This window comes from Microcaecilia unicolor, chromosome 2 (assembly GCF_901765095.1).
Source record: "Microcaecilia unicolor chromosome 2, aMicUni1.1, whole genome shotgun sequence".
NCBI lineage: Eukaryota > Metazoa > Chordata > Amphibia > Gymnophiona > Siphonopidae > Microcaecilia > Microcaecilia unicolor.
In genome coordinates, this window is record NC_044032.1 from 608,671,657 (window position 1) to 608,699,147 (window position 27,491).

At 42.5% G+C, this 27,491-nt stretch overlaps 1 protein-coding gene across 2 annotated transcripts in view; it reads right to left on the reverse strand.

Moving 5' to 3' along the window:
* Positions 1-5,334: 5,334 nt before the first annotated feature.
* Positions 5,335-27,491, reverse strand: part of GUCY1B1 (guanylate cyclase 1 soluble subunit beta 1) — a 181,870-nt gene continuing 159,713 nt past the window's right edge. For both annotated transcript variants that reach the window (XM_030191612.1, XM_030191613.1), the window contains 5 exons: positions 21,037-21,274; positions 19,114-19,254; positions 12,785-12,939; positions 9,694-9,820; positions 5,335-6,084 (listed from right to left, as the gene is read on the reverse strand). In XM_030191612.1, the coding sequence (XP_030047472.1) occupies positions 6,079-6,084; positions 9,694-9,820; positions 12,785-12,939; positions 19,114-19,254; positions 21,037-21,274 (667 nt within the window). In that variant the 3' untranslated portion in view covers positions 5,335-6,078. The remainder of the gene's footprint in view (positions 6,085-9,693; positions 9,821-12,784; positions 12,940-19,113; positions 19,255-21,036; positions 21,275-27,491) is intronic.

Genomic DNA, 27,491 nt, shown 5'->3' on the forward strand with positions numbered 1-27,491 from the left:
TTTCTGCAGTCATCTACTACGTTACTATGTTACTATGACTGACAGTACATGTTCCAGTGAAGCATTATCAGTAAAATACAACGTATTGGGCTTAAGAGGTTAATGCTCCTGTTTACTAGGCCGCCCTAGCGGCTGTCCTGGCGCAAATGCCGACGGGCTCTGCCAGCATTAGCGCCGGGACAGCCGCTAGCGCAGCTTAGTAAACAGACCCCTAAGAGACATGATATGAAACAATAATATATTTTTTAATGAAACCATGTTCTATGAAAATGACACTATATCAAATGATAATATTTTTATTTAGTTAAAAAAAAACTTTGAATAGACAAGTGGAAAAAATAATTTATTTTAGTTCCTTTTACACCGTAACATTTATACAAATATTTGTGATAAACTACTGTAGGTATAAATTCATAAACAGTTTTTACATTTTTAGACAAGGTTAACTGTAAAATGCTAGCACAGAGCTCCTTTTACTAGGCTGCAGAAGAAAGTGGCCTAGTACACCCTTACTTGGATTTTTCCTGCCAATTTTCCATTAATGGTCCTGAGCTAATATTGCTATTCGCATTTTTATTTATTTATTTGGATTTAGCTCACACCTTTTTCTAGTAGTAGTTCAAGGTGAGTTACATTCAGGTATATGGGGTATTTCCCTATCGCTGGAGCAGGGGCGTAGCTAGGTGGGGGGCATGGGGGCATGGGCCCCGACAGATTTTGCCCTATCCCCCCTGCTTTCACCCCCTACCACCAACCCTCCCCCACCATATTCGACTCCCCCCCTCCTGCCGCCACCAACCCTCCCCCACCGCCGCGGGTCCCCAACCCCCGCCAGCCAAAGTCCTCTTCAGCACCGGTCTCCGAGTCTGGCGCGTTGCTGATCTGGATTCTGTTTCTGTGAGTCCTGACGTCCTGCACGGAATTTAGGCGCAGTTAATTACAGAATATGTTTAGTGAGTTGTGTGTGAAAATTCTAATTATTACCAATTAGTGCTCATTATTGCTTGTTAAGTGCTTTTATCAACGCTGATTAGCTTCTTAAGCCAATTAAGTTATGCGTTGTTATAGAATATGCCTAGATTTCGGCGTATATCTCTAGGTTTGCTATATAGAATTTGGGGGTTTGCGCGCAGTAATGTTGCTGTGCTAAGCTGATCAGCGCAGAAATGCATACTCTCCATCCTCAACACGCCCCCCCCTGTGTAAAATATTAAAACATTTTTAGCATGTGGTTTGTGCATGCAGATCTCAGACTTACCGCAAAGAGTCTGGTAAGCCCTTTTAAGCTGTGATACGCATACGCTAACGCTTACCGCAGCTTGGTAAAAGGAGCCCATAGTGATTTATTGAAACAGTCCACAAACAACTGGCATAAATGCACAGACATAACTATTTCATTATGATATACGTTGAAATGAAGTAACTGCATCTGACCTGTTCCCTGGAATGTTATGTTTTCCAATAAAAAATGATAATTGAAATGCAAGCATGTTTTGGAAAGCAAAATGCGAGAAAAATAAGAAGATCTGAATGTTGCTTGTACTGCCGTGAAATAGTCCTTATGTGCTCAAAAAGCACCTACAAGTGACCTTAGAGGTACATATCCGAATGATAGCTGCTTGGTATACACAAGTGAAATGGTGAGAGGAGAAAAGCAAGTTCATAGATTGGAACAGGTTTAAATAGTACTGCTCATAGAATATTAAAACAGCAGGATCATTTAAATACACATGGTAGCAGATACTGTATTTGCTCCAGGACAAAAAGACATTTCACAGACTGTCATTAAAACAAGATGCATTTCTTTTCACCAAAAGTGGCTGTATCTTGGAAAGCAACTATCGTAACTTATGACAGTATTTTCAGGTAGTTGGTATTCACTGGCTAATTCTGTAAATACGCTTCTGATCAACGCTATGCTATACCACATAAGCAGACCTTGCATTGACAACTACTCACTTGACTGGTTCAGACAGATACAGGAATGAAAATAAGTCATACCAGCACGACGTACATAGAAGACAATTCTATAAAGTGGCACACTTACCCTCTAATTCTATGAAAGTCATCAAAAATTGCGAACGTCAATTTGGACATGTGCTGAATTTAACTGAATGAAGCTAATTAGTGCCAATAAATGGCTTTTTAACAAGAAATTATTGGCACTAATTAATATATCCCCCCCCTTTTTTTTTTTTTACAAAGCTGCACTAGCAGCTGCTGACATAGCCCATTCAAAGTGAATGGGCTATGGGTTCCAAGATGGCGCTGTGACCGGACGCACCTGAGTTAGCTGCCGAAGAGACTCCGGTGTTTGCTGTCGATTTCGCTGCCTTTGAGGTCTCCTAGATGGGAAAACGAAGGGGGAAAGTCAGGGAGCAGTCCTCGGCTCCCGGGGCGTCCATAGCGTTGCGACAGACGACCCTGCAGTTTCCTAGCCAGCAGCCGGGACCTCGGGGAACCTCGACCCCCTCTGCCGCTCTCGACGCGTCGGCGTCGATTGAGAGCACCAACGGGGCTTCCCTGAGCCCCGTTCAGCGCATTGCTCCGCCTCAACCCGGAAGGGAATTACTGGCAGCCCAAGCAGGAACGGCGAACGGTGACGCTCAGCCTAACCTCCTCGAGGAAGGGTCTGCGGTGATAGAACATGTTTCTCAGCCCAGAGAAGTACTTTTTCAAGCAGCTATTCAGGTACTTCCATTGGACACTGTTTCAAAACTTTCTCAGGTTGATGAACTGGCTCAATCCCTTCCTGGAATGACTGGTGTGGTAAGACCCGCAATTGTGACCTTAGAGTCACTATGGGATATGGTACATGATATTCAAACCTCTATGCAACCTACTTTAAAAAAGAATACTGAAAATATAAGAACTCTTTCTGAAGCTGCGCTACTCCAAGCACAGGTAGCAGCACAACAGGCCACTAAAATGGAAAATTTGAACACTAAATTACAAGAGATGGGAAATTTAGAGAATGCCTTGGTTAAAGATAACATTTTCCTTCATAAACGGACTGAATACCTTGAAAACCAGATTCGTAGGTTTAACCTTAGGTTCCTAAACTTCCCTAAGTCTCCTTTAATTTCACCTCTTGAAATGGTTAAGAAATATATCGTGGACATTCTTGGAATGGACAAAGATTCATTGCCCCCCATAACAAGGGCCTATTATATCTGGAACCCACAGGGAGACGGTCGAAATCTCCCAAGGGTGGGGGATGAAATGAACTTAACTTCATTCCTTGAGAGCTCACTGGAGATAATTACGCAGAGGTCTACTCTGCTTGCTACCTTTGTGTTAGAGCCTGACCGCAATGCTATACTGAGACTTTCTTTAAGACACTTAGAAAACTTGTTTATGGGTTCAAAGGTTCGTGTTTTTCCTGACCTTTCAAGGCCCACTCAGGTTAGACGCAGGGCTTTTTTAGAACTGCGTCCTAAGGTGTTGGCCTTGGGGTTTAATTTTGTATTACGTTTTCCTTGTATTTGTAATTTGATGCTTGAGGGTAATCAGTTTCAATTTGTAGACCCTAAACAGTTAAAGGAATTTCTCGATGCAAGAGTAGATATGAATCCTATGTGCCCCCCGTAAATAGCAGGCTGGGATCGGCAACCCCGAGATACGCAAAAGGTAGATTTTGTTTTTTTTTATTTTTCCTTTTTATTGATGTTTGTAACATAATTTCCTGTATTTTGGAACCAATTTCCTTAATTGTGGACGAATAGGCCTTAAAATTTATTCTTAGTTGTATCATTTCCTTTTCAATGCCTAATGCTAATACAAAAATTTGTTGTTAAATAATGATTAATACTAATAAAATAAAATTAAAAAAAAAAAAAAAAAGTGAATGGGCTATGCCGGCAATACCGCACCAACAGCCACTAGTCCGGCTTTGTAAAAGGGGGGAGGGGGGGTTAATTAGAACTTATGTGTGTAAAGTTAGATGCGTGATCCGTGCCTAAATTTTAGGCTTGAGAAATAAAGGGGTGTGGAAATGGGACGGTCATGGGTGGAACGGGGGCGTTCCTAGCATTTATGCACATTGTTATAGAATGCAGGGGATAAGCACCCAATTTAGGTGCACATTTCAGTTGGTGCAAATGACCACGCCTACTGTCAGGTGCGATCCCAGGGCGTTCGCGCTATTCTATAAACCACGCTTAATTTTAAGCATGGCTTTTAGAATATCGCTTTTTTGGTGCTGATTTTTTGGGTGCCGTATATAGAATTCACTCCTTAGTGCCAGTTCTATCATAGTGTTAAGGCAATGCCTAACCTGTTAAAGAATAATAGCGCAAAGCTGTTTGGGCATGCTGAAACTTAGGTGTGACAGCGTATGTCAGGTGAACAGCAGGTGCAAGTTGTTGTGCCTAAGGTAATCTTGCAGTGAGCGTAACATAGTATTGCTAGGTGGAATGCCTGTAAGTACACCCCCTCCTCACAGTTATGGACTTAGATGCATTTTTTTTTTTTGATGGAATAGCATCTAGTCCTTAAATGCAAAAATAGCAATTAGTCATGTCATTTATGTGTGTATGTGCCAGTGGAGTAGCTTTGGGTGAGCCTCAGCGCATATAGGCCCACCCAGCAGTGGTACCTCATTCCCCTTCTCCCCAGGGGTGTAGCCAGACACCCAGGTTTGGGTGGGCCTGGGCCCAAGATGGGTGGGCAGAAGAACTCCGCCTTGTCCCACAAGTGATATGGTCTCGCCCTCTCTCGCCTGCATGCCATATGTTCTCTCAAACATCCCCCTTCCCCCGCATACCTTTTAAATAGCAGATTCTCACTGGCAGCGAGCAGTAACTGATACACACTGCTCATATTGGCCTCACAGTCTTCCCTCTGATGCAACTTCCTGTTTCCGCATAGGTGGGAGAATACATCAGAGGGAAGGCTGTGGGTCCGGAGCGAGCAGTATGTATCAGTCGCTGCTCACTGGAGGCGAAGATCTGCTATTTACAAGGTACGCAGGAGGGACAGTTGTTGGGAGTTTTCGGATGGTGGGGCTTGGGGATCCCTGCCAGCCACATCATAGGTGTGCTGCTACTGGTTGGGCCTGAGCCCAAAGTGGGTGGGCCTAGGCCCATCCTGGCCCACCCTTGGCTACGCCACTGCTTCTCCCTCTCTTCCGCTAGTGGCCCCACCTCTGCCATCTCTCTGAATCCCCCACCCCTCCCCAAGTGTACCTCTGAGGTATCGCTGGCGGCAGCAGTGATTCATATTCACTGTCTGCTGTGGCCTCACAGGCCTCTCTCTGCAATATTCTGCCAGCGAGGAAACAGGAAATGACATCAGTGAGAGCAGGAAGCAGCAGAGGGAAGCCTGCATGGCCGCAGCAGGCAGTGAATATGAATCACTGCTGTTGCTGGTGATATTTCAGAGGTACAATGAGGGGGGGGGGGCAGGGAGGGGGAGCTGCTGGTCCATTGCCACTGGGGGACAGAGATGTACATGTGTTGTAGGCGGGGTAGAGGAGGTTTAAAAAATCCTATACTTTATATAGCTAAGGGGTGGGGGGAAGGGTTGGGAAGGGGAGGGGAGACTTTGAGCTGCTATTCTATGAAGTTGTGCACACTATAGGTGCCTAAATATAGGTGCCCTGTATAGAAATGCCTGACACAGTCCATGTTAGACTGGAATCCAGGGCAGGATTTGGGACCCTCTTTGACATGGGGTCCATGGCCAATTGCCCAGGTTGGTCCCCACACGTCCTAAATGCTGGCTCTGACTGCAGAGATGAAAACAGCAGCACTGGGTGCAAGGTTTTACGGAAAAGCAGCAGAAGGCAGACAGCTAAATGCAGCTCCACAGCACAAACTATTTTGGTCATAGGAAGACTTACGCCATTCACAAGAGACTGAGAAACACATCGATTTCAGGACAATATTCGGCTAGCAGAAGAATACAAGAGGCCCAGCGAGCAAGAGAACATTTGGAGCCCCAGGCGACGAAGCTATGCTTGAGGAAGAGTGAAGCAGAGAACCTAATGTCATCACCAAAACTCCAGGGAAACATCAGGGTATATGAAATATATCTCATCTCTCATCTTCTTCTTTACAGCTCAAACCACAGCTCGCATTATTCCTTGAACGCATGTGGAAAAAAAATTGAGAAGCACAGTTTTATATGCAAATGAAAGAGACATCATTGACTTGTTAACAATACATCTAAGATTTTCCATACATGTTCCTGGTCAAGATGATATTTAATAGATTTTTTTTAACAATGCGTATTTTAACATTTCTGTATTAAGTAAAAAGAATATTGATAAGGCAACACATAACTATATGATTACATGATTGAACTAATCAATCTCCCAATCAGAAATAGTACCAGTTCATCACGATCTGATCTGAATTTCCACTACTCTATTGCAAAGGACTAAAATACAAGACAACCCATGCGTCCAACTTCTCTTACATAAGCACGCGCCTGTGGAATGCACCGCCACAAGTGGTGAAAACAACACTTATGATCACCTCAAATTCAGAAAATTATTAAAGACTCACCTATTCGGAAAGGCATATCCGAATGACCCAACTTACATAACTCAACCCTGCAACACTTCAGTATCAAAGATCGTACTGAACATTGACAAACCCCTTTACCTCAAACCTAACTTGATTGAATCTTATCTTCCCTATCCCACTACAACATTTTGTATTTATCCGTACCGGACTTGGCGAATGCCTTCACGGTACTATGTAAGCCACATTGAGCCTGCAAATGTGTGGGAAAATGTGGGATACAAATGTAACAAATAAAATAAATAAATAAATAATTTATAAAAATAATAAAGATGCTTTGCTCTGTCTTTTATTTAGAAGATGAACTAGGAGAGAGAGAGAGAGGTATGAGGGGCAAATAAAAATACACAAGTACTGCACCATCAGGCTTAAATCAGCTAATTACTGTAGATGAACTGTTTCACCACATAAATCAATGCTAGGCTCTCTTTATGAAACAATGCATCAGGCTTTGCTTGCAGTTGATCTATTCTACCTGAAATATATGTTGACTGTTTACCATCCAAGACGTGAATTGCAGTCACAGGCTGCAATGAGACTTTCAACTGATAAAGAGGGGCATTTTCGATATGACATCTAAATCTGAATTTGGACATTTTACACATAGAGGGGCATAATCGAACGAAAATATCTATCTCCATGGGCGTTTATCTCCGAGAACGGGTCCGTGAAGGGGCGGACCGAACCGTATTTTCGCAAAAAATAGACGTCCATGTTTTATTCGACAATTTGTGAGCTGGGCGTTTTTGTTTTTCAGCGATAATGGAAAATGAAAGCGCCCAGCTCAAAAACGAATAAATCCAAGGCATTGGTTCATGGGAGGGGCCAGGATTCGTAGTGCACTGGTCCCCCTCACATGCCAGGACACCAACCAGGCACCCTAAGGGGCACTTTTACAAAAACAAAAAAAAAGGTAAAAGAGCTCCCAGGTACATAGCACCCTTCCCTTGTGTGCTGAGCCCCCCAAATCCCCCTCAAAACCCACTGCCCACAAGTCTACACCATTACTATAGCCCTAAGGGGTGAAGGGGGGCACCTACATGTGGGTACAGTGGGTTTGGGGGGTTGGACGACTAATAAGCATTAAGCAGCACAATTGTAACAGGTAGGGGGGATGGGCCTGGGTCCACCTGCCTGAAGTCCACTGCACCCCCTAACAACTGCTCCAGGGACCTGCATACTGCTGCCAGGGAGGTGGGTATGACATTTGATGGTGAAAATAAAAAGTTGTGAAACATCATTTTTTGTGGTGGGAGGGGGTTAGTGACCACTGGGGGAGTCAGGGGAGGTCATCCCCGATTCCCTCTGGGGGTAATCTGGTCATTTAGGGCACTTTTTGGAGCCTTATTCGTGAAAAAACAGGGTCCAGGAAAAGTGCCCTAAATTCTAGCTACAAACGCATACTTTTTTTCCATTATCGGCGAAAGGCGCCCATCTCTGTTCGGGTGATAACCATGCCCCAGTCCCGCCTTCACCACGCCTCCGACACACCCCCGTCAACTTTGTTTGCTTCCACGATGGAGTGCAGTTGAAAACGTCCAAGTTCGGCTTTCGATTATACCGCGTTATTCGTTTTCGTGAGATAAACGTCCATCTCCCAATTTAGTTCGGAACTTGGGCGTTTTTCTCGTTCGATTACAAGCAGGATAACGTCCAAATTCTGAACAGGAAAGAAGGTCATGTTCAACAACAACAAAAAAAGTCTATCTTTTTCTTTTGAAAATACTGTCTTCAAAAACATTTTGTGATTTGGACGTTTTGCTTTTCGGTCCATTTTCGAACAAAAAAAAAAAACGTCCAAATGCAAAACGCACAAAATCAGGCCATTAGGATACAGACCATAAGAAAAGTTTCAGTCACAGGAAAGCATTCATAGAGGATAACAAAGTTCAAACAGCTGTAGAATCAGTCCTGTTACACTTGTGGAAGAAACTGTGAACCCTCCAAAACTCAACAGAAACCCACTGTACCCACATATAGGTGCCCCCTTCACCCATAAGGGCTATGGTAGTGGTGTACAGTTGGGGGTACTGGGGTTTGGGTGGGCTTAGCAGACAAGGTAAGGAAGCAATGGTGAGATGTGTACCTGGGAGCATTTTACGAAGTCCACTGCAGTGCCCCCAAGGATGCCCTATTGCTTTCCTGGGATGCCACTTTTCTATTATTCTACCTAGTGCCAAGCTTTCTGTTTTTTATAACATCTGAGCCTTGTGTCTATTGTTTATCAGTAGATTTGGGCTTTGAATTCAGATCTATAGATAAAAAGGAGGTCTCATTAAATATATCTAAATACCAGAGTGCTACTTTTCCATACTTCATAGCAAGACTGTACATTCCCTAATTACCTGTCCCAATGCAACTGAAGCATTTACCTCCTCAGTGTATGTAAATGGTTTCATCCCTGTGTGGATTCTCTGATGGCGTGTGAAGCTTTCTTTCCAACCAAAGCTTTTACCACACTCAGATCATGTAAATGGTTTCACTCTATTGTGGATTTTCTTGTGTATTGTGAGGTCTGCCTTCTGCCTAAAGCCTTTATCACACTTAGGGCATGCACATTGTTTCACTGAAACATGGATTCTCTGGTGGACTGGTCTAGCAATGAACCATAGAATCCATTCAGAAGTTAAAACAGTTGCATATAGAAAGTGTGATAAAAGCGTCATTGAGGAGAGCCTCACCGTCCACCAGAGAATCCAACACAGGCTTACAGCTCACTCTGTTGGGACTGCCGCTGGCCCAACGTGGCTGCCGGCAGTAGTCTTGCCCCAAGTGCATGCTATTTCTGGGGGAACAAGAAAACCCTCGGAAATGTCTTGCATGCAGTAACCCAGCAGTAATAGGGCATCGTCGCATGCTGTCTGATTACTGCTGGGTTAGCATGGGAGCCCTTATCGCCACCTCCGTGGGTGGCGGTAAGGGCTCCCTGTCGCATGGCCATGTGGTAAGAGTTCTCTTACCGCATGGCCATGTGTGCTGGGGACTTTTTTACCCACTGCGGTAAAAAGGGCCCTGCCACCAGCGCAGGGCCCTTTTTCCTGCAGCTTAGTAAAAGGACCCCTTATTTTTCCAAATGAAATGGAGAGACCAGGTATCCGTGGCTTATATTAAGCATGTATTTGGGTCTTTATTTTACAGTAACAGAGTAACACGGGGCTAGTCATACCTTGGTTTCTGTACATTTCCTAGACAAAAACCAAACTTGCATCGGCTCTGATTTTCCCTTCATGCTCACTGGACCTCTGTGCTCTAGATGAAACTGAGGATCTGAATTTTCCGGTGTCATGAGGCATCTAGAATGCAAAATATAAATAAATACATCTGCAAAATGCAAGCATTGTTCCACTGTAGCCATGTGAGATCATCTGAGTATGGGATTTGAATCGGTAGATCCTATTTGTTAGGTTATTTCAATCAAACAGGAAACCCAATTTTTCACTCTTATCACAGCCATTGAAGCATTTTAGCCTTTTCAAACCAAAGGAGGAAAAATATCTTCCTGTGGTAAAACTTAAACAATATTTCATCACATGTTTTGATTACATTCAGATGTTGAAAATAGGAAAAATAATCAGTCTGATAAAAAATTCCTGACTGGAATAGGAAACTACGTAGAATGAAAGAGACAAGAAAACAGAAAATAAAAATCTCAAGATGGAACAAATTCATTGTCAAGATAACATAGCAATTTTAAGAATGTCATTCCCAGTTAAGATCACATCATGAAGGGGAAATATATAAGTCATGATCCCTCTAGCTATTATGGATAACTGTATCCTATGGCTCATTTCAGGCTATTCTCTTCTAGAGTAACCCACTAGCTTCAGTTTACTGCTGGTTCCCTGACAGGCTCATTTTCAAAAGAGAAGGACGCCCATCTTTCGACACAAATCAGAAGATGGGGGTCCTTCTCACAGGGTCATCCAAATCGGTATAATCGAAAGACGATTTTGGACGTCCCCAACTGCTTTCCGTTGCAGGGACAGCCAAAATTCAAGGGGGCATATCGGAGGCGTAGCGAAGGCGGGACTTGGGCGTGCCTAACATCCTCGACCCATAATGGAAAAAAAGGGCGTCCCTGACGAACACTTGGACGACTTTACCTGGTCGTGTTTTTCTTACGACCAAGGCACAAAAAGGTCGCCAAAATGACCAGATGACCAAAGGAGAGAATCGGGGATGACCTCCCCTTACTCCCCCAGTGATCACTAACCCCCTCCCACCCTCAAAAAATATCTTTGAAAATATTTTTTGCCAGGCTTTATGCCAGCCTCAGATGTCATACTCAGGACCATCACAGCAGTATGCAGGTCCCTGGAGCAGTTTTAGTGGGTGTAGTGCACTTCAGGCAGGCGGACTCAGGCCCTATCCCCCTCCCTACCTGTTACGTTTGTGGAGGAAACAGCAAGCCCTACAAAACCCACCAGAAACCCACTGTACCCACATCTAGGTGCCCTCTTCACCCGTAAGGACCATGGTAGTGGTGTACAGTTGTGGGTAGTGGGTTTTAGGGGGGTTTGGGGGGCTCAGCAGACAAGATAAGGGAGCTATGTTCCTGGGAGCATTTTATGAAGTCCACTGCAGTGCCACCTAGGGTGCCCGGTTGGTGTCCTGGCATGAGTGGGGGGCAGTGCAGTAGAAATGCTGGCTCCTCCCATGACCAAAGGGCTTGCATTTGGTCGTTTCTGAGATGGGCGTCCTTGGTTTCCATTATCGTTGAAAATCAGAAACGACCAAGTCTAGGGATGACTATCTCTAAGGACGACCAAAATTTCAAGATTTGGGCATCCCCGACCGTATTATCGAAATGAAAGATGGACGTCTATCTTGTTTCGATAATACGGGTTTCCCCGCCCCTCCATCAGGATGTTTTATGAGGACGTCCTCAACAAAACTTGGGCGTTCCTTTCGATTATGTCCCTTCACGTGTCCTAATCCCAGATATACATACCAAAATCTACACTGATTTCTTTGTTCCAATGCTAATCTGACTCACTTCAGAAATATTAATTATGAGCACAGGTGAGCCCCAGTGGTGTAGTCAGACCTCGACGTGGGGGGGTCCAGAGTCCAAAGTGTGTGTGTGTGGGGGGGGGGAAGCACATTTGGCCTGCCTCCCCACTGCTCCCCCCCACCGCCTTCTCATGTACCTTGTCTGGTGGGGGTCCCCAATCCCCGCCAGCTGAAGCATTTGTCCAGTGCTGGTCACTAAAACGAGCATGCAGGCGACATGAGGGGAGGAGCAGGGCAGGCAATATGGCAGAGAGCCGGAGACCAGCGCTAGACAAACGTTTCAGCTGGCGGGGGGTTGGTGACCTCCGCCAGACAAACCAGGGGCCCCAGAGCCAATATTGGGGGGCCCAGGCCCCCGTGGCCCCTTGTAGCTACATCACTGGTGAGCCCATTTATGGTGTGATTTCCAGAAATGGTCAATCTGGTAATTTCCTTTCAAACAAACCATGAGGAAAAAGCAACGCATTCGTCAGTGTTCATTTTTTAAAACAAACAAAGGTACTGGGGTCAAGGCTAGGAACAACCTTCACCACCCACTCCAGCAGCAAAGGGAAGAAGGAAGCAAGTTCCAAAGGTTCCAGCTTAACAACAAAAGGTTCCAGGTTGGTAACTACAGGTTCTAGGTTGGTAACAAAAGTTTCCAGGCCAGTGACCTGCTATGAGTTGACAGAAAACCTTTATTGGTGTTAGCCCAGTTACACATTTAGGGGGTCTTTTACAAAGCGGCGGTAAGCCCAAAGCTTACTTACCGCACACTAAAATGGAACTACCACCGGCCCAACATTGCTACTGGCAGTAGTTATGGCTGAAGCGCATGCCAAATTTTTTTTTCTCTAGCGCGGTGTTAACCCGGCTGTAATCGGGCATCACTGCGTGCTGCCTGGTTACCGCAGGAGCCCTTACCACCACCTGAATTGGTGGAGCTCAGTGCTCCCCGCCGCACTGCCATGAGATAAGGGTTATCTTACTGCATGGCTTTTTTTTTGGGGGGGGGGGGGGGGGGGCTTTTTACCCACTGCGGTAAAAAGGGCCCTAGCATGCGGGGAAGACAGACCCCGATACTACTGCAGGGCCCTTTTTCCTGCAGCTTTGTAAAAGGACCCCTTAATACTGTACTGTGATGCACTTTTCCTTATTAGTTTTCCTGCTTACAGAAATCAGAATGTTAAACTATGATTGCGAGCCCAGTGAACTCTCGCCCATGATAAGCTGAGGTCTTTATAGGTTTATTGTAATTTCCTCACCTGTATGTGTATTCTGATACGTTGATCTTGCCCTTTTCTCCAGTAGTTTCTGTTCTGCTTGTTAGGTTAACAGTATTTCCAAAGAGGCAGTAACGTGGCATCCTTTGACCTATGACTCCTGTAACCACCTCACCAGTATGGATACCAATTGTTATCTTTAAAAAAGCATATTTAGAAAGTTGTAATTTTGGTGGACCAGAAGTTTCTTGCAGTTACTTCAATTATTTTATAATTGATCTTACATCTCATTTAGGTGCCCTTTTACTAAGCCGTGAAAGCGTCTATGTGCGCCCAATGCACACCAAAATGGAGTTACCGCCTGGCTACCTAATGGCTCTTGCGATAATTTAATTTTTGGTGCGCGTCCGATATGTGCGGGCGAAAAATAATTTTTATTTTCGGACACGCGTACTGGACGCGCACCAAGTGGCATTTGATGCGCGTAGGTCATTACCACGTGAGATTTTACTGCTAGGTCAATGAATGGCTGGCGGTAAGGTCTCAGACCCAAAATGGACGTGCGGCAATTTTCATTTTGCTGCACATACATTTTTGGCAAAAATATAAAAAAGGCATTTGTTTTGCAGGTCCGCTGAAAAATGATTCTGCGCAGTCCCAAAACAAGTGCCTACACTATCGCAGGCCATTTTTCAGTGCACCTTAGTAAAAGGACCCCTTAACAAGCCCAAAGCTTTAAATTTTCTAGCTCAAAAATGATTAGGTACTGTGATTCTTTGTTTGTTACAAGCTGAGAATTTTTCTTTCCATGAAATCTAGCCGTGACAGTAAGTCCTTGACTAGAACATAGAAACTCCCTTTGAATATGGTGTTTATGTACCTCGAGTCAGGCTAGTAGGTTTCACCATTTAATAATGCCTGGGACTCCCTCTCTTGGTAGGTTAGGGGCACTGACACCATGGGATCTTTAGCTCTGTTTGATCCAAGGAATAGACTCTGCTTTTCTTAGGGGTCCTTTTACTAAGCTGCGCCGAAAAGTGGCCTGCACTGGTGTAGACGCGTGTATTGGACGTGTGCAGGTCCATTTTTCAGGCCTTTTCTTTGGGCCAAAAATGAACGTGTGGCAAAATGAAAATTGGCATGCGCCCATTTTGGGCCTGAGACCTTACCACCAGCGGTAAGGTCTCACACGTTAACTAGGTGGTAATTGTCAGCGCATGTACAATGCCAATTACTGCCCGGTTAGCGCCTCACACTGGAAAATAAAATATATTTTCCAGTGCGCGTACTGGATGCACGTAAAAAATTAAATTACCTCCTGGGCCACGCAGTAGCCGGGCGGTAGTTCCAAATTGGCGCACATTGGGTGCACATAGGAGCCTATGCGGCCTGGTAAAAGGGCCCTATAATTAACTATTTTCAATTTGAATCACTTCTCTGAATTCCAGAATAATTCCCTATATTCATGTCAGCTTCTTTGAATCTATAAACATTTTAAAAACTGAAGGATTGATGATAACTACCATCTCGGCGACCATTTTAACAGATGCAATCATTGAGGAGGTAGCAAGTAGGGCATCCTCCTGACCCACTAGATCTCAGGAACCTACAAGTAAGCTTGGGGTATGGATCGGGGGGTAGGGGTGTCTGCTGGGGGTGCACATTGTGGGAGTTTTGATTCTTATAGACAGTTTGGGTCTCAGGGTGATGCATGGGGGGGAGGTGGTGAACTGTGGTAGGTGCTGCACTTGGGTGGGGGGGGGGGGGTTAAAAAAAGGTGGGGGGAAGATGACTTGTGGCTGCTGCTGATGCAGGAATTGGGGCCTTTACAGCGGGAGCAACATGTCAATGTCAATGTCATAATAAAACTATGTAAGCCACATTGAGCCTGCAAATAGGTGGGATAATGTGGGATACAAATGCAATAAATAAAATAAATAAATAAATTTTAGAAAGCTGCTCCCATATCTATTTAGGAGGAAGGGAGAAGCACTTTCCATGTATGTTTCTAAAACTGCTGCTCTCTCTCTCTCTATGGAGGTACATACACGTGCTATCCTGTTTACAAGAGATTCTACACTGGCAGAGGCTCTTGTAAAATAGTACAGGAATTCTCCACGTCTTGACCTGGACATTTGAATTCCCCTCTCCATTTACTATCTAAAATCTACCTTCACATTAGTTGCTACAGTACTTTGTTTAAAAGAAGCAGGCAGCAGTACATCACATTAAACTTTTCATGAATTATTTCTATATATAAATCTAGAGCGAGGGGCTTCCAAAATCTCTTTGAGGTGGTTATGTCATCAAGTTTTATGATTCTGTAAACATAGGGCTAGATTTACTAATTAAGTACTAGTTGCTTTGAATAAAATGGGACCTGCAGCAAAAAAGGAATGTGTATTAATGCATCTTAACTCATGGTAGTACAGTAGTACCTTTCAGTAAATCTAGCCTTTAATCCTTTTTAATTTGAAAATGCACTTGGCACATATCAACAAAAATTCATTTCAAATACCACAGCCTCTAGGTGCTCATCCTGCATAATTTTTAAAATATTTATGGACATAGCCAAAAGCATATTCTATAGCACGCTCTTTCCCCTGAAAAAAAATGGAACCCTGTAAACTCAGTGAAGCCAAAGTTTGTTCTATTCTAAGCACGCAATGGCATAAATTTCGGAACATCCACAATACGCCAGTTTCCCCACCTATAACCATGCCCCTTTTTGCCTGTGCGCATTAGACGTTAGGTGCACTGAGTTACAGAATACGCTTAGCGAGTTGTGTGCATTTCTAATTATTGCCAATTAGTGCTCATTATTGCTTAATGAGTGCTGTTGTCAACACTGATTAGTTTGTTAAGTCAATTAAGTTATGTGTGTTGTTACAGAATACGCTTGGATTTCGGCATGGATCTCTAGGGGGTCCTTTTACTAAGGTGCACTGAAAAATGGCCTGCAATAGTGTAGGTGTGTGTTTTGGGTGCACGCAGAATCATTTTTCAGCGCACCTGCATAAAAAGCCTTTTTTACATTTTTGCCAAAAATGGACGTGCAGCAAAATGAAAATTGCTGCACGTCCATTTTGGGTCTGAGACCTTACTGCCAGCCAGCTAGCATGTTACAATTAGCATGCACTAATTGGTTAATGAGAAGCTAATGTAAGAGAACTTAGCGCTTCCTAAATAGGAGGTGGTAAATGCTCCTGCATTAAATTTTTTTTGCTGGTCTTCCAAGTTAATGGAAAAATTATTGTGGGACCTACAAAAATAAATAATAAAAAAAAGCGCCCTATTTTAGGGCTGCATTAAAAATGGGCTTAGAGCACGAGAACGTCCCATGTTAAAACGCATTATCCCCATTTTCTAACGCATTTTAGTAAAGGGGCCCCAAAATGGTCAACGAAGGAAATAGGGATATGCAAATATATGAATTTTGTTTAGGCATTTGCCATTGTATCACTGTTAGTTCTAGCAAGTCCAAAACAATGACAAAATAACTTCTCATATAAAACTAAAAACAAAACAAAAAAGTAGAAGGTCAAGATAAACAAAACTTGAAACAAAAGTCCAAAACCAATTTACAGAAAAAGAAGCAATTATACAAAAATAATTTTTTTATCAGTCATTTGTGGGCTTTTAACCACAGCCTCAAAAAGCATGGACATACTTTCCCTGATGTATCCTATCTTCAGGATGAAGAATTGGCATGACACCACTGTGTATAAGCTATAAATACGCATTCCAACCCTGCTTTGACATTTATGAAGACTAGTGACTGGAATTGCTGTTTGGACTCCTGACAAACTTGCTACAATTATCTTATAGTTTATTGAATAATTCAATCTCCACCCTGAGGCAGGCTACATGCCAAAACATAATGCAGATGTTGGACTTTTTTTCTGTTTTGAGTGACTGGGACTGTTCTTCACATTTTAGTGATTGTCCAACATTCTTTTATCTGCATACAAAAGTCCTAAATATGTTGTCGTGTTTCCTTCAACTTCAGAAGTATTGCTGAGGATATGATGGAAAGTATGTCTAAAGTTATCTCAGCCTGGACTGTGGTTATTACCTCTCAACTCACGTGTTCTTTTTTTTTAAACATGTTTTAATGTTTTTTGTGTATGGGGATTTAGCCTAGAATTTGTTTCAACTTCAGTTTGTCCTTCTCCCCTGTTTTCTCTATTGCTGGGCCTAGAACAAAAGATTAACATCCTCTATTACACACAAGTCAATGTTTAGTGATGACCAGCACAAAGCCTGGTCAGGTCTCAAAACATCACCAATAGACCAGAAGCAGCAGTGGCCTGCATGACAAAGAGAGGCAGGAGATATTTTTTTCAGAATAGCTGGCTTGGAAGGAAATAGCCCCTGCCCCTTGCTGGGTTTGAGTAACAGGGACCCTTTCCTGGGTGATCTGTCCAGGGTCCTGTACTTCTATAGGATCAGACCTGGAGAAGCGTGTATTTCTGAGCACCCGGGTTATCAATAGAAATCAAACAAAATAAAACATGGAAAAGAAAATAAGATGATACCTTTTTTATTGGACATAACTTAATACATTTCTTGATTAGCTTTCGAAAGGTCAAAGTAATGCTTTGATGTTTCTCTTATATATACTATCTGCTAACACATTTGCTTATTTCCGATCTGACGAAGAAGGGCAACCTTCGAAAGCTAATCAAGAAATGTATTAAGTTATGTCCAATAAAAAAGGTATCATCTTATTTTCTTTTCCATGTTTTATTTTGTTTGATTTCTATTGATAACCTTAAGAGTGGACTAACACGGCTACCACACTCCTCTACTTGAGCACTCGGGGAAACTGAAATCTGACCTTTACTTTTATAATGATCATTAACAACTTTCAAAATGCAATAGGGAGAATAAAGTACATTTGCAGATGGCACTAACACGAATGGGATTGCAAATACTCCTTTAGATATTAAAACAACAACTGAAAGAGTTCAGAAAACTGGGTCTGAACTGATAAATAGAAAGCATGCAAAGACTTCTGTCTTACTATATACGCTTCATAACATTAAAGAGAAAAGTTATCAACATACATAGGATGCCATTAAGATGTCTTATTTTACTTGTAATCTGGGTTATCAGTAAGAAGGTCTCACTGCATATAATGGGACTTATGCTATAAAAGCACGAGTTAGTTGTAAAAAAAAAACTGTCTTAATGGTAGCCCACATTGATCATTTCCACCTAAATGGCATTCATTTTTCTACCCTTTTCCTTCAATGAGTTTGAGTAACATAAATTATCATAAGTCATATTGGTTATATTGTAAAATGCTCAATGAAGGAGAGGGAAACCAAAGCATACTCACAAAGGAGCAGAAGACAAAAGAAAAAGAGCCTTCAGGATTGGGGATGGGGGGCGTCAACTCAAGTTTTTATTGGAAACAACAATCCAGAAGGCTCTTTGTGCTTTTGTCTTCTGCTCCTATACTGTAAAATGCAGAATGTAGGAGAAAAATCTAGTATACTACATTTGTGTCTTTCACCAAATTCCTGTACATATGATTGACTGTCATTTCAAAAATACACTGAAATTACTTTGTTACAAACAGAGAAATAGCCCATAATTATCAGGCACAGGTCTGATTAAAAGCCATTTCCAAACACTCCTTGGTAAGTTGCACATTACATCCTATGAACTCCAGAATGAAGATCTCTTTGGCACGATGCAAGCATTAAAGCAAGTTTTCTTAGTAAATTGCACTCAACATATCCTGACTTAGGAGTGAGGTTTAAATAGTGCTCTGATTATGTCCATATTATTATAAGAACAGCCATACTGGGTCAGTCTATCTAATCCAGAATCCTGTTTCCAACAGTGGCCAATCCAGGTCACAAGCACTTGGCAGAAACCAAAACAGTAGCAAGATTCCATTGTACCAATCCCAGGGCAAGCAATGGCTTCCCCATTTCTGTCTCAATAGCAGACTATGGACTTTTCCTCCAGGAACCTGTCCAAACCTTTTTAAAACCCAGTTAATGAAAGACCAGCAAAAAAAATGTAATGCAGGAGCATTTACCACCTCCTATTTAGGAAGTGCTAAGTTCTCCTACTTTAGCTCCTCATTAACCAATTAGTGCATGCTAACAAGCTAGCATTTCTGTCTCAATAGCAGACTATGGACTTTTCCTCCAGGAACCTGTCCAAATCTTTTTAAAACCCAGATACACTAACACTGATATCTGGTTATCTTGTCTACACCAATTCCCTTCTATAACTAATGAAAATAATTCAGTTTAACAAGACACTGTATTCAGTGCTAATGTTGCTTAGTTGAACATGTGATTTGGACTTTATTACATTTTTTTGTTAGAAAAGTCACTCGTTTTACTGACCTGTACAGACTCGCCATCTACTTGAACCTGACCTGCTATTTCCATCATGTCCAGTGCCAGGTGGCAGATGGACTGGGCGTGATGAATACATGGTTCCGGAAGCCCACTTACAGTCATATACTTGTCTCCCACTGTCTCTACCTATTAAAAGACATAAAGCAATCAATTCCAGCAAAATATTTATTTAATGTAACTAACACACGAGCATGGTTATGCTAGATGGAAATGATTTTGTCAAAATGCCCACAGGTTAAAACAAAACTTCTTTCTATCTTCTTGTTATGATTGTTCCAATGTAAATTAGAAACAAGCAGGGCTGGTGCAAAGGTATTGTGTGCTCTATGTGACCCTTCAGCCACACGTCCTCCCTCAAATAACTTTCAGGCCTCTAATCTGCCCCTCCCCCACCCAAGACATACTTTTAAATATTAAATATTGTTGTTCTGTGTATTTGTTTTACTTATTTAATTTTTTATTATGCTTTTCTGAAAAAATTACAATTTCTCATGAACATATGAAGAAAAATACAGAAATATCTCAATTTGCTACACGAAACAAGAAAAAGACAAACTCCCTGATTCTATAAAGGTTGCTGAAAATTGTGCGTGCAAATTTAAGTGTGGTCCCAATTGTGTGTGTAATTTAATACGATAACCTGCTAATTAGTGCCAATAATTGGCTTTTTAACAAGCAATTATTGACACAAATTAGGTTTAATTGGATGTTATGTGCCTAGCTTTAGGTGTGCGATGCACGCCTAAACGTTATGAGCTGCCTGAAAAAGGGGGCAAGGAAAGAGGAAGGTTATAGGTGTTTCGGGGTAGAACAGGGGCATGGTTTTGAGTTATGCATGCTACATTTAGGCGTGGGCATTTGCACCACATTTTCGTTGGTGCAAATGGTGGTGCCTAAATTTATGTGGGTCCATAATGCTTAAGCATTATTCTATAAACCACGCCAAACTTTAAGCACAGCTTATAGAATAACTGCTTAACACTTAAGCAGGTGTTTTTTGAACTCATTTTTTAATGCCATATATAGAATCTAGCCCACAGTGTCTACATACCTGTATATAACCCACATCTAGGGAGAGAGGTGAAAGCTTGGCTCTTCACCCAGGCCTTTAATGAAAGAAGTAACTAACTTGATTATATTCATGCATCTTTCTGATATTGTGTACAACTTTATTTAAATTAATCCCCTTATTTTGTAACTCCTGTTACTCTATCATATCTATCTATATGTTTCATTTTTGCTTACACCCTATGCTGTGTGTATTGTGCTCAAGACAGAATCCAAAGAGTAGGGGTGGACCAAAAAAATCTTAGCAGCCAGAAGTAAGATGTAACAAACTTTATTCAGCACCACTTGTGTATATGGGCCGACATGGAGCCACGTTTCAACGGGAAGCACCCATCTGCTTCAGGGGTCTTACACTCACAGTAGAAACACAAAAAAAGGGTTGGTGCAGAACAGTGAAACATGTATTTGGAAAACCACCGCACCGACCCCTTTGCAGAATATAAGACTATTTCTAACTGTATTTAGCACTGTACACCATGCCTTAAGTGGCAAAATTAGCAGCTGAAAGCAGGTCTTTTCAGCCTCAGGATAAGGTCACCTGCTCTCTGGAGGTATGAACCAATAAACTGCTCAAATGATTTCACAATCTTAGAATACATTCTAATGAGTATTAAGCCAAACATATAACTAGGGGTCCTGTTTATTAAGCTGTGCTGTAGGCACCCTAGTATTTTTAGTGCACACTAAACATTAGCGTGCGCTAACGCTAGAGACATCCATATATTGCTATGGGTATCTCTACAATTAGTGCGCAATAACTTTTAGCATGAGCTAAAAACACTAGCACACCTTAGTAAACAGGTCTCAAGATAATCAATTCACTCACAAATAAATGCTTACCTTGTAAACATACGGATTCTTACGTGAGTCAGTCAGAATGTCAAATCTCGTGTAGATGTCATTTAGAAGGTTAACAATTTTCATAGCTCCCTCTCCAGAGGCATGCTTGCTGCAGAAGGCGTTGAATCCCACAATACCACTGAAGAGAATGGTCACATTATCATAACGCATGGCTGGCACAGGGCGCTTATGTCTTAGCTCATTAGCAACTGAAGGTGGAAGGACAGAATACAGTAACCTATAAAAGTAAATGAATGTATATAATGCAGGACACAAGACAGTTTCTTGATTTTTCGATGTTCATTGCTGTGTGATGTAGCTTAAAATAGCAGATGACAGCAGATAAGAGCCAAATGGCCCAAACAGACTGTACAGTTCTTTCTGTCTATAACCTACTCAATACAAATTTAATTGCCTGTAGCACAAAACCCTTTATTCAATTTTCCGTCTTTTTTATATTCCACATTTGAAGAGTTTATGTGTGCTAGGTGGATATCAAGGGTGTTTTTGGTGGAGATACTGTATGATTATTTGGCATTTTTGCTGAGTCTGTAAAGCTTTAAAAACCTGAATTTATCCTTAAAGATTGTCCCCTGGTGGCAGGATAATTTTGGAAGATTGCCCTATAAATGCTGCAGCTAAAAATTTTTGTTTTTGTTTTTATGTTCTGCTTATTTTATTTCATGTTATATATTTTGTATATTATTCTTTACTATATAGTATTTTTTGGTGGGTGGTAGTAGTTTGGTTTTTATATTTATTTTACCATGGATTTGTAAACTGCTTTGATTATTTTTATTAATAAGTAGACGGTATATAACAGTTTTAGTGCCCTGTTTACTAAGCCGCATTAAAGGCGTGTTAACATTTTTAAAGTGCATTAGCCATGTATGTGCGTTAACTGTGTACGTGCCTACAATATCCCTATAGGCGCCTACACAGCACGCATGATAAGTGTAGGCACATAAAAAATGCTAATGCGCCTTAGTAAACAGGGCCCTTAATAAATAAATATTGAAGTCTAGTTTCACGACTGATTCTTTACCCTTCTTTTGTCACCAAAATCTACTACTACTAATCATTTCTATAGTGCTACTGGACATATGCAGTGCTGTACACATTATGAGATTTTTCTTTGTACCTTGTGGGCTTACAATCTGTTTTTGTAACTGGGGTAATGGAAGATTAAGGGGCCCCTTTACTAAGCCACATAGAGGGGCATAATCGAACGGGGGCGCCCATCTCTAAGGACGGCCCCGTAAAGGGGCGTACCCGACCATATTATCGAAACAAGATGGGTGGCCATCTTTCGTTTTGATAATACGGATGGGGACGGCCAAATCTCAACATTTGGGTCGACCTTAGAGATGGCCGCCCTTAGAGATGGCCCACCTTGGTTTTTGCCGATAATGGAAACTAAGGGCGCCCATCTCAAAACCGGCCAAATCTAAGCCGTTTGGTCGTGGGAGGAGCCAGCATTTGTAGTGCACTGGTCCCCCTCACAAGCCAGGACACCAACCGGGCACCCTAGGGGGCACTGCAGTGGACTTCACAAATTGCTCCCAGGTGCATAGCTCCCTTACCTTGAATGCTGAGCCCTTCCAACCCCCCCCCCCCCCAAAAACCCAGTACCCACAACTGTACAACACTACCATAGCCCTTAAAGGGTAACGGGGGACACCTAGATGTGGGTACAGTGGGTTTCAGGTGGGTTTTGGAGGGCTCCCATTTACCACCACAAGTGTAACAAGTAGGGGGGATGGGCCCGGGTCTGCCTGCCTGAAGTGCACTGCAGTACCCACTAAAAACTGCTCCAGGGACCTGCATTCTGCTGTGATGGAGCTGGGTATGACATTTGAGGCTGGCATAGAGGCTGGGTTGATGACCACTGGGGAAGTAAGGGGAGGTCATCCCCGATTCCCTCCGGTGGTCATCTGGTCAGTTCGGGCACCTTTTCAAGGCTTGGTCGTGAAGAAAAAGGGACCAAGTAAAGTTGGCCAAATGCTCGTCAGGGACGCCCTTCTTTTTTCCATTATCGGCCAAGGACAGCCATCTCTTAACCACGCCCCCATCCCACCTTCGGTACACTGCCGACATGCCCCCTTGAACTTTGGCCGTCCCTGTGACGGAAAGCAGTTGAAGCCACCCAAAATCGGCTTTTGATTATGCCGATTTGGGTGCCCTTAGGAGAAGGACGCCAATATCCCGATTTGTGTCAGAAGATGGCCGCCCTTCTCCTTAGAAAATAAGCTGGATAAGCATCTATGCGCCCAAAGTGCTCCAAAATGGAGTTACCACCCGACTACCGTGTGGCTGTTGCAATAATTTCATTTTTGGCGTGCGTCCGATACAGGCGTTTGAAAAATATTTTTTATTTTCGGGCGTGCGTAACGGACGTGTGCCAAGTGGCATTTGATGCGTGCAGATCATTACCGCCCGGATTCTTTACCGTTAGGTCAATGGCTTGTGGGTAAGGTCTCAGACCCAAAACGGAGGAGCGGCAATTGGGATTTTGCCAAACGTTCATTTTTGGCAAAAAAAGGTCTTTTTTACAGGCACACTAAAAAATGGATTGGCACACGCCCAAAACCCATGCCTACACTACTGCAAAAACAAAAAAAGGGGTGGGGAAAATAGGCTCTATTCAAACAATGGGGCAGACGTATAAATTAGTTAAAACAATGATACACTACTGCAAGCCATTTTTCAGCGCACCTTAGTAAAAGGACCCCTAAGTGACTTGCACAAGGTCCCAATGGGTTGCAGTGGGAATTGAACCCAGGTTGCCAAGACCAATGTCCACTGCATTAACCAGCGGGCTACCTCTCCTTCCTTTTTCTCTATATCTCCCCCAAAGCATGCTTAAATTCTGTCACAGTATAAACCTCTACCAGCAATGCTGGAAGGTTATTCCAGGCATCATCCATTCTCTCAATAAATATATACTTCTTCACATTTCTTCTAAACTTCCTTTCTCTCCAACCACACATTATAACTTTGCATGCACCACGGAGGTCTTCTGTGCTCAGCACTGTGCAGTCACAGAACAACAGATGATAGTTGAAAGGTTCCTGTCCCCTACTATTAAGGAAATGAATGAGATGAAGACAGAGAGGTTAAGCATAAACAGATCATATGACTCAATTAAGATCGCATGTCTTCAAACTGCAATGTTCAAATCAACACTTTGCATTTCAAATTTATGAAATTGATATATCTTGACATGCAAAAACCATATTGGATAATCCTTACCAGCCTACAATTTGAAAGAGACATTGCCTCTCTGGACTTCGACCTTATTGGGATGTAATGTACATGCCAGAGGAGAGGTTCTTCCATGTGCTGCACTCAGAAATTATGGCTCTGCATTTTACTCCCTATGCTACCTACATGTTGATGGTACTGAGAACCTGCTTCTCCAACTGATGAGATGGCCTGCCATAGTTGGGTGAGATGCCTAATCATGGAGACTTGCCCAAGGTAGGCTTCTTCATCTGCCTCCCCCAAGAACAGAGATGACCCTGCTTTCTATTCATGATGCTTTGTGGATGCTGACTATGCTAGGGAAAATGATGACAGTTCAAAACTTTCAAGATTAGACTCTGTATGTGGTAGAGACAATAAGGAAGCCACAGCTGAAGAAAATGTCTACCAATCCTTTTTTGGGGAAGTGAGTTGAAAAAATAACTTTTGTGATATTGCATGATTTTTGAGCTGTCAAAGCTTTTTGAAAATTCATCAGTATGAGTTTCATTGAGAAAAGTGCACAGAAATGTTGGTGTCTTCTGTGAACTGTATTAGATGCTTGATTTGCAGAAAGAACAGGAGGTGTTGTTGATCACTGGATGTATCCTCTGCATTTGATACAGTCAACCTAGTCTAATGTAGCTGCTGTCCAACTCTACAGGCTTCCTTTGAACTGAATGTGTGGCCTTGCAGGTTATAGGCTAGAGACTCACAGGTGAGCTGCAGCCTGAAGTCTCAGAAATTTGACCATGAGGGGCAGAAGTCCCCTACCCCTCGCCCACAGAACCAGCAAGAAGTGTGTCTGATACACTGGCAGTATATAAGGAATTCCAACCAGACACATCCTTGTTGGTTCAAAAGTTTTTGGTGGGCCTGACCTGTGTTTGGTTCTACCCTAGCTCCTGCTGCTTCCTGTCTACTATCTTCAAGATTGATTCCTGCTCTATCCATGGTTCCTGTCTCACACCTGACTCCTTCGCCACATTTGGTTCCTGCTCTTCCTGTGATTTCTGTTCCATGCCTAATTCTGGTCCTTGCCTGGTTTCCACCTTGCTTGACTCTTCCTTCTCCATCCATGCTGTTGCCCAGGGTGCGTGTAAATAAACATGTGGATAAAGGTGAGCCGGTTGATGTAGTGTATCTAGGTTTTCAGAAAGCTTTTGACAAAGTTCCTCACGAGAGACTCCTGAGAAAATTAAAAAGTCATAGGATAGAAGGCAATGTTCTTCTGTGAATTAGGAATTGGTTATTGGACAGAAAACAGAGGGTAGGATTAAATGGCTATTTTTCTTAATGGAGGAGGATGAATAGTGGAGTGCCACAGAGATCTGTACTGGGACCGGTGCTATTTAACATATGTATAAATGATCTGGAAAAAGGAACAAGTGATTAAATTTGAAGATAACACAAAACTATTCAAAGTTCTCAAAACACATGCAGATTGTGAAAAATTGCAGGAAGACCTTAGCAAAATGGAAGACTGGGCATCTAAATGGCAGATGACATTTAGGGCCCTGTTAACTAAGCTAGCAAACCTTACTAAACAGGGACCTTAATATGAACAAATGCAAAATGATGTACACTGGGAAGAATAATCCGAATCATAGATACCTGATACTAGTGTCCACCTTAGGAGTCAACACTCAAGAAAAACATCTAGGTTTCAGTGTAGACAATACGCTGAAATCTTCTGCCCAGTGTGTGGTGACAGGCCAAAAAAGCAAACAGGATGCTAGAAATTATTAGGAAAGGATGCAAAATAAGACCAAGAATATTATAATGCCTCTGTATCGCTCCATGGTGCGACCTTACCTTGGGTACTGCGTTCAATTCTAGTTGCTGTATCTCAAAAAAGATAAAGTGGAATTAGAAAAGGTTCAAAGAGCGACCAAAATAAAAGGGGATGGAACTCCTCCTATATGAGGAAAGGCAAAAGAGGTTAGGGTTCTTCAGCTTGGAAAAGAGAAGGCTGAGGGGGGATATGATTGAGATCTATAAAATCCTGAGGTGAAGAACAGGTAGAAGTGAATCGATTTTTCACTCTTTCAAAAAGTACAAAGACCGGGGACACGATGAAATTACAAGGAAATACTTTTAAAACAAATAGGAGGAAATATTTTTTTACTCAAAGAATAGTTACACTCTGGAACTCGCTGCTGGAGGATGTGGTAATAGCATTTAGCGTATCTGGGTTGAAAAAGGTTTGGTCAAGTTCCTAGAGGAAAAGTCCATAGTCTATAATTGAGATGGACATGGGGGAAGGCAATGCTTGCCTTGGGATTGGTAGTATGGAATGTTGCTACTACTTGAGTTTCTGCCAGGTACTTGTGACCTGGATTGGCCACGGTTGGAAGCAGAATACTGGCCTAGATGGACCATTGGTCTGACCCAGTATGGCTATTCTTATGTTCTTATCCAGCAGAGCCTCCTGCCTGGTTACATCATGTCTTTCTGACTATCTGCAGATATTCAGTGGCACTTAAGCAAATAGTGCCACTAAATATCAGCTCTACTCTCTTAATGCCAGGGCAGTCCATGGGTTGAGCTTGGGGCAGAATTGGTACTTAACCAGATAGCTACAAAGTACCGCATAAACTCCGGTGGCTTCTATATCAAGAATTAGCCCTGGATATTCAATGCCAGTGCCCGGACATGGCCCAACATTGAATATCTGGGGCTAAATATAACCACGGCAGTCAGCGTTTTTAAAAAATCACTGACCGACGTGGGCTGAATATTGGTCGGATAGATTACAGAATACTATAATTCATGCACTTTCTTGCAAAATGTAGATACAGGGCTTGTGTAAGTGATTGCACCTTTGGTGCATTTTTGTCCACTTCCACTAGTATTTTCTAATGAAAAGTAGGCACTTTAAAAAAATAATAAAATAGGTTATATATAGGCATGTTCCTGCTTTAAACTAGACACCCAGTTATAAAATTACCCCATGAATGCATATTCTGTGCCGCTATCTATCTGTACTTATCTATGTTTCAAAGCATACTACTGGAGCTACAGTAGTGGAAAGATTGATCTATTACGGTTCTGGGTGATAACTTCAATTTTATGTCGAGATGTCCTCAGAGATAATAAACTCACCCAAGCAAGGCACTTAGAAGAAGCACCATTAAGGGTGGACAGGTGTTCTCAATCATTGGGCTTCTCTCTTATATATTTTTCATATCAAACATTTTTTTTCAAAAACT